General features: G+C 43.0%; 1 protein-coding gene across 1 annotated transcript; it reads left to right on the forward strand.

The window, feature by feature from the left end:
• The first annotated feature begins 427 nt into the window (after window positions 1-427).
• Window positions 428-7,017, forward strand: IL22RA1 (interleukin 22 receptor, alpha 1). The gene is made up of 7 exons (XM_010082297.1): window positions 428-630; window positions 2,494-2,626; window positions 3,287-3,468; window positions 4,350-4,534; window positions 5,012-5,147; window positions 5,390-5,511; window positions 5,989-7,017. Exons 1-7 carry the CDS (start codon window positions 588-590, stop codon window positions 7,015-7,017), a joined length of 1,830 nt encoding a protein of 609 aa, XP_010080599.1. The 5' UTR covers window positions 428-587.
• The last annotated feature ends 725 nt before the right edge of the window (window positions 7,018-7,742 follow it).

The following is a 7,742-nucleotide window of genomic DNA, read 5'->3' on the forward strand; positions in this document are numbered from 1 at the left end:
TTTGGGTCCCATCCAAGGCCAGTATGAACAACAGAAGAGCTTAAAAACCAGTGATCTGGCTGACTTTCATTTTAAGAAAGCAGTCAGAGGTATTTTTTAAGGTAATAGGTGTCTTGCTTGCAGCAGTTATAAAAAAAACCAACTAGGTGCACAGTACTAAGTTTTAATTTCTAGAGTTTTAACAAGTCAAAGTTACCCGACCAGAAAAGCAAGCCCCAAAACTGAGAAACCTCAGTGAGGGCTTTCAGGCGGGAAGCTCTTTATCAGCAAACCGGCATTTGGCTCTCTGCCAAAAGCTGGGGATTTTCTAAGCCTCTGGCTTGTGCACCTTTGTACAGTGAGGTGTGCATACACAGAAGGGGAGAGGTGTTCCTGTTGTCACTCTTACATTCTCTCTTACACATGCGCACAGATCTTTAGCTGGTGATCTCAGATCCGAAAGCAGGCGGGATAGTAGCTCTGCAACCTGTTACTGGGCAGCAAATCCAACCTGGCCTCACAAACAAGAATTTAGCTCCTGTAAAAGGTGATTCACCTGCACACAGGATCAACTGCCTGCTCTCCCAGCCCAGCTTGCATAGTTATTCATGAAGCAATTTCTGATCGTCTTGGCTGTATTTTCAGTGGTCGGTAAGTCCTGACTCCTTTCCTATCGCTGACAGTGGTTGTCTCTGTTTGATCCTGTAGTATGGGAGGTAGTTCAATCATGTTTACTGAAAAATGACCTAAAGAACGAGCTGTTGTCTGAGGCTGTTCAAAAGTTCTCTTCTGTGTTGCTTTCTCTCTTTAATATTTTCAAAGTACTGTTGGTGTGCTTAGTGCTTTAAGGATCAGCAGGGAGAAGAAGGATGTCTTCACTTCAAAGTGTTTGCCACTGATACGTTACAACCCAAATCCTACAGGAGTAAAGGATAGTCACTGACTGCAGGGGGCTTTGGATCAGTCCCCCTGTGTCTGAAGTGGAGACACAAATGAATACAAGAACAGCCATTACTTTAAAGGAGGTACAAACAATGAATCCCAAAAAGCCATTTAATCCTACTCCAGATGCGGCAAACTCACTCCTGGGTGAATCAAGGATAAACGTGCGATGTTTTCAAATGCCAGCTTTTCAGCAAGCAGCCTTAGCATTCATCCATTCCTGTGTCCATGATCTTATGCTGTAGAGAAGGTGTCTTTAGAAACTTCTAAAACTGAGGGACTTTCACACTGTGAAATATCCTGGGTTTTCCCTGCCCACACTTGACGGTGCTTGTATCACGCTGCTTTGCATACCTGTGTTTTGGTGTGGAGAAATGTGGGAAGATGGAGATTTCCTACTTCTGATAGGATCAGAGTATGGGTGACTCAGTTTTCATGGTTCCCAGAGAGGGAAATGCACCCACTTTATACGGAAGATTGTGCTGAGCCTTGAATGAGCCGGGGCAAGTGTTGAATTGCAGATGAGGTCGGGACAAAATTTGGACCAGACTGCAATCCATTTCTGCATTGCTTCCCTGCCCAAATGCCAAACACAACGAGACTGAGAACTGGATCTATGTCTTTATGGCAAATTCTCCTCCTATACAGCATGCCAGTTTAAATTGACACTCAGTTCATTCTCAGCAAGTGTAGGCTGAAACCCATGCAAGTTCAAGGTGTTTATCAATACTGCAAACCAAGAGTTGAGTAATGTATAAATTATCTGTCTTTGAGGATGTGTCCATTATTTGAATTTACAGAGCTTATCAATTCTGAAGTTTACTCTCCAAGTTAAAAGGTCTGTGAATCAGCCTTCAGAAAATCTCGCACTGTGTATTGTCATGACAGGAGAGAGCCTTAACTCTCCAGGACACTCTTCTGCAGCGCCTGCTCGCAGCCAGTTTGCTGCAGGCGGATCCTGGTGGTATTCTGCTCTGCAGAGGCGTCTCAGACCAGCGGCATGTTTGTCATGTCTGCTCACAGAACCCATCCTCCACGGGGAAGACGCACGGGGCTCAGAAGACAGGGAGCTGAGTTGTTTGCCTTCACCCTGGCACACCCGGATCAGAGTCCAGGCATCAGGTCTTCGCTTCTTGCTCTGTACAGGCAGTCTCCATACAATAAAACACGGAGCATGAGAGGTCAATGACAGTCACGTCTTCAGTGATGTAAAACTGATCTCAGCATACTACATTCCTAAGTCTGGGCAGAAAGCAGAGACATTCGTAGACATGAATCTAGCCTTGAAAACAGGTGGTTGTTCCTAGTTTTCCAGCCATTTAAAAGAAACCTGATAAGGAACTCAAAGATTCTGACTTTGCATTTTTGAAGTATTTCTGTAAAAATTCCTTCCATTTCTTTGGGATGAGTCAACAATTGTTTACACGGTGATATGTGCAGGGTTTGAATTCCTGTTCTGTTCAAGCTGCTGCTTTGCAGCCCATCTCTAGCAAACTGGAAGTGGACCCATATTCATCTGAGGGCCGAGATGCCCGAATATGCATTTTAATACTAGTTTCTTTGCTCCCCTAGGCATTGTGACTGCAGAGAGATCATCATGTCTGAAACATGCAACATTTTCTTCCACAAACTTTGATAACATCCTGACATGGGAAACTGAAGCAGATATTCCCCCTGGCACTGTATTTGACGTCCAATATAAACAGTATGTGACATTTCCTTCTTTTTGGAGTTCTGTTGTTCTTAGGAACAGAAATGGTTCTGCTTACACAAGAACTCAGTAAAGGACAGGATTATTTAAACTAGTAGTTGGTGCTCAGTTAAGCAAATACTTTTACATCTCGGGTTGCCAGCTTTACTCCATTACTGAACTACTCTTTGCCTTCAGCAATTTCCTTCTCTCTATTCTATAGTTGCCTCACCTGTAAACACAGCTAATAGCAATTGTCTTCCTCTGGTTCAGTCACTAGAGCTAAGAGAAATCAAACCGATGCTACACAACAGCTTTGTCACATTCAGGTAGGTCTACAAACTCTGCAGCAAACCTGTGTGCAATTATTCAGTGTCAGAGCTGGGCAGAGAACCCCAGAGCCACTGACTCATGGGACACTCCTGCATGTGCCTTGAAATAAGCTGCACTTCCTCAGGGCGATATCCACGCAGAAGCCACCCATGGGAATGAATTGAGGGCTGCAGTCCAGGGGAAATGTCTCTGCTAGTCCATTCCCCGCCACTTGCTAATTGTAATAATGAATTTAAAAATTACTAAGAGTTGGCAAAACAGCCTGTTTGGATCATTCTGGAGAAGGGTTGTAATTTTTGCATCTGTTCTACCAAACAGACTAAAAGCTTTTTTTGTCCTAAGGTATGGAGAAAAAGTCTGGCTTAACAAGCATGAGTGCCAGAGTATCACGCGGCCTTTCTGCAACCTCACTCATGAAACAGAAAACTTCGCAGAGCATTACTACGCCAGGGTGAGGGCCACCGGCCAGAACTACTGCTCCTCCAACTGGGTGCACTCAGAAAGATTTGAACCCAGAAAAGAGAGTATGTATTGCTGCAGAAATCTATTAAATCCTGGTTGCTAGGGATTCATTCCAAGTCTTACTGACGTTTAGGACAGCATTTCCTCTAATTTCAGTATGGCAAGTCTCCGCTTGATAGGAAGGGAGTGAAGGCTTGAAGAAGCTTGTTACTGGGCAAGCAGGGCTTTCCCCGAGGACACCAAAGTGGGATCAGAGGAGAAAAGGAAAAGCCAGATGTCCTTGAGAGACTGCTGTTAAGGCTGACAAGAGGCAGAAGGAAACTAGTAAGAGACATGATGGGCAACCTCAGGACAGCCACTAATGCAGCCATAGAAGTTATGAAATGTGAATTCCTGAAAATCAGGAGAAGCAGCCAGCCCAATGGATACTTAATGTTCCCCTCAGTGAGCTCTACTGCAGATACGGGTTAAACCTCGGTTTAAATGTTGGGTGTAGCACATGCCTTTCACCTGAGAGAACTGTAGATAGGAGAGAACTGAACTATTCTAAAGCCAAAATCTGCTGTAGGATGGGAACAGGAATTTAGGTATGAGTCAACGGAGTGCCCCGTGGTGGGATTCCACATCACACATGCATGAAGGAGGATGCGCAGGACAGGGAAGCAACATGGAAACAGTGAGAGATGGTCCTAAGGAGAAGCCTGGGGAGAGAATTTCTAGGGACAAACACTGCCTAAAGGTGGCAGAACCCTGAAGGAAGATGGTATCTCCAGTTGCCTGATTTTTCCTACGCTCAGTGAAATATGGCTCAAATACTTCTTTGTATATAAACAGAATAATTTACAGTTAGTCTGGGGTGTGTGTATAAGATGTGTATAAGATGATCTGATAACATGTCAGCTTTAATCTCAACAGCTGACACTTCCTGTTCTGTCTTTTCCAGCTATTATTGGAGCACCAGAAGTGGAGTATATTCCTTATGTATGGTCGATAAAGTTTCTCATACAGCCCCCCCATACTCCACTGAGAGATGAGGATGGCCACCAGCTAACTGTAGAGGACATCTATAGCAAATTTGGTGCTGTTGATTATCACTTAACAATATTCAACCAAAAGACACACCAAAAGGTAAAGCACAACCTCAGGCCACTAGCCCACTGCCTTTTGTAAATCGCATTTCCCTGAAGATGGAGAGGGACCTCAGAGCTTTTCCATGATGGATGAGATTTCTGATGTTCCAGGGAAAGTCTCAGAGTCTTTGACTCTGAGGAGACAAGAGGAACTTTAGGCATTTGTCTAAAATTCTGGAAAAGATACTGGACTTTCCAAGGATACTGTATAAGTGGCAAAAAGTAACACCGCTGGTGACTAAAAAAAGAGAAGGACTTAATTAGTTCAAGTCTTAAGGAACTGAAATGCAAAAATTAAATACAGTAACAGCAGAAAGCAAATGATATATTTAGAATTTCATATATACAGAATTATTATAGTCCTATAACACCTTATTAGTAAACAAAATTTTATGCTGAATTTTGCAATCTGATTTGAAGAAAATGTATGCATTTAATCTTTCTAAAATACAGAATTTGCCTTTATTTTAAATAGTGGACAAAGAATGAGCACAACAAAGAATTTGAGGTTTCCAACTTGGACCCAGACACTGAATACAATGGAACAGTATATATATCTCTCCTCCAGAAAAGCAGCAAACCTCAAGTATTTTGGGTTAAAACACTAGCAGGTGAGGCTGTTAACTCTGCTAATTTAAAAGTCCAGCTGGGGGTTACACAGAAGAGACTGATTTTCAGCTGGTATAGAATAGCACAGCCTTGCTAAAGATACTGAAGTAACACTGATTTTACTAGTTTAAAAATCTAGTCCTATGAGACTAGACCTAGAATATCATTCAGCTAATCCCATGCAGTTTTTCTAATCCAACTCTCTGAAGCTACATTTTCCACTTGTTCTCTCCCCACCAACCAGACAATACATGGCTTCTCTACTGGTTCGTGACACTCGCATTCGGTGCCGGACTGGTGTTTGCTGCCATTAGTTACGTGATCTACAAATACGTCAAGCAACACAGTGCACAGCCTATGTCTTTGGTAAGTGTTCTTAAGCCATTGCAGCAAATCTTTAAAATGCTCGGGACTATGTGCTGGGCAGCTAAGGCCTCAGGCATCCTAAATCACTAGTTTGTCTTGAAACCCTGGGCCTTCTTACCCATCCTCCATCTCCCATAGCAAGCATTGGTTCTGCACATTAGATGAGTTTAAGGGCAATCTAATTCCATGCTCCAGGGCTTCAGCCAAATTTTGCAAAAATTAAAGCAGGATTTTTTCTTCCTCATATTATAGGATCGCACAGTTGCCCTGATGCATAATGAGAGATGTCTGTATTCCTCTGAATGGTCATTCCCCAGGAAAAAAAATCAGAGTTCTTTTGTCAACAGAGCATACCCCTGGTGGTTGTTACTGGCTTTTACTGGTATTGCTCCAAAGACAATTTTAAAAAATCTAAAGAAAATCTTCAAAGTCACAGCTTCTTGTTAATAACTCATGTTTGTCTATCTACTTCAACAGGACTTCAGAGGGATTTCATCGTTCCAGCCTCTTACACTGACAGTGGAGCATATTATAAAGCCCATTAATTTATCCAAACCTTCACTTCTCATCCCTGAAGTGCCGTTACCACAGACCAGCCAACATTTGGACAGAGCACTGGAGCCACCATGGTCTCTCCGGCCACCAGAAACTGCCTATCAGCAACAGACAAGTGTACCAACACTCCAGCTGCCCTCCCAGCCACCGTGCTTGGCAAGCTCAGGTCCTACTGGTTATGCTCCTCAAATAGCTGAGCAAAGCGTTCCTACTGCCGTGTCCAGCAAAATTCTGCCCCTAACCTATGGGGTGTGTGTCGAAGGCACAGACCATGTTGACAAGAAGAATTTGCAGCAAAACCAAACGCTAAAGGAAGTTTCTCCAGATAGTTTTGTTGATGGAAAGCTCATAACCCAGATGTTGGGCAAGAGCTGCAGCCATTGGAATTACAAAGAACAGAGGCCAAACTTGGCATTGTGGAACAGCAGGGACACGAGAGAGTCCGTTCTCCTACAGGGGAGCCCTGGGCAAACACAGCGACTGCTGCTGCAGACTGATGGGATGGAAAGCACAGTGTATGTATCCCAGCTGTCACTGGCTTTGCGGGAACAAGGAGGATGCTATAGACCACAGACAGCAGAACTGCCAGGGTTATTGTCTTCAGTAAAAGTTGACACAGACTATGTTCCCCAGGATGAATCGCTGTCATCTCTATCAGCAAACCTCCTCTTCTCACTCGGTACTGGTAACAACTACCCTGGAGAGAACAACAGAGAGCGGTGGATGTTGCCAGATTCATTCTCACATTCTGCAAACAAATTGCAGTTCCCAGAGACTCAAGAAACAGAAACACTAGTAGCAGCAAAGGAGATAAGCTGCAAAAAACTGAACACTGTTGTGTCCCAAGACACTCTCTCAGACCGGGAGGACAGTATTCCTCTCACTATGCTGTTTAAAGATTTGGACTTAAAAGTACTGATGGATCAGGATGAAACCACTGAATTTTATTAAGATGACTTAATGATATTAAAAAACAGATTATGTTTGCTCGCATGAAGTAGTAGCCTACCCTGCAAACAGTGCAATGCAAATAAACTTAGGTAATCTTGGATGTGTTCACACGGCACAGAGCTGTCAGACTGTTTACACTATTGTATAGGGACCTTTACTTACAGAATTACTTCTTGGTACACTGCAATACTGTATCTTTGCACTTACATAACAGGTTTTTATTTCTTGGATATTTTTCAAATTGATTATGAATTGGACTGCTTTAAAAGCTGAGATAAGATTCAAGTTCAAATTCTGCATCCAGTTTACTGAAAATTTAGCAAAGTTCAGACACTGTATTTACTCTTCACCAACACCAAAAGTCCAGGTCCAAGACATACCCACCCTTTGAAGAAATTCAAGTGCAGAGGTATAGAAAGCTAAAAGAATTAAATATACAATGGCACAGTAAAAGAATTAAATACATATTGGTGTGCTATCCTTGGACATATGATTTGTGCAACAGGCTAAGTCTGTGAAATGGACTTTGCCTTTAAAGCAGTCATTGAAACTGTGGTAATAGCTCCTGATGCAGCAATTCTGTGAAACTACATGTCCCCTGTCCTGCTGTGCTCTTTAATGCTTGTAGAAAGATAAAAACATTTTCCACCTCTGTAACAGCTCAATAGTATCTATTCAGGGGACAGAGGAGGCAGTCATGTTTCATTAAAAGGAAAGCATAGCTC

This window comes from Pterocles gutturalis, unplaced genomic scaffold (assembly GCF_000699245.1).
Source record: "Pterocles gutturalis isolate BGI_N339 unplaced genomic scaffold, ASM69924v1 scaffold23024, whole genome shotgun sequence".
NCBI lineage: Eukaryota > Metazoa > Chordata > Aves > Pterocliformes > Pteroclidae > Pterocles > Pterocles gutturalis.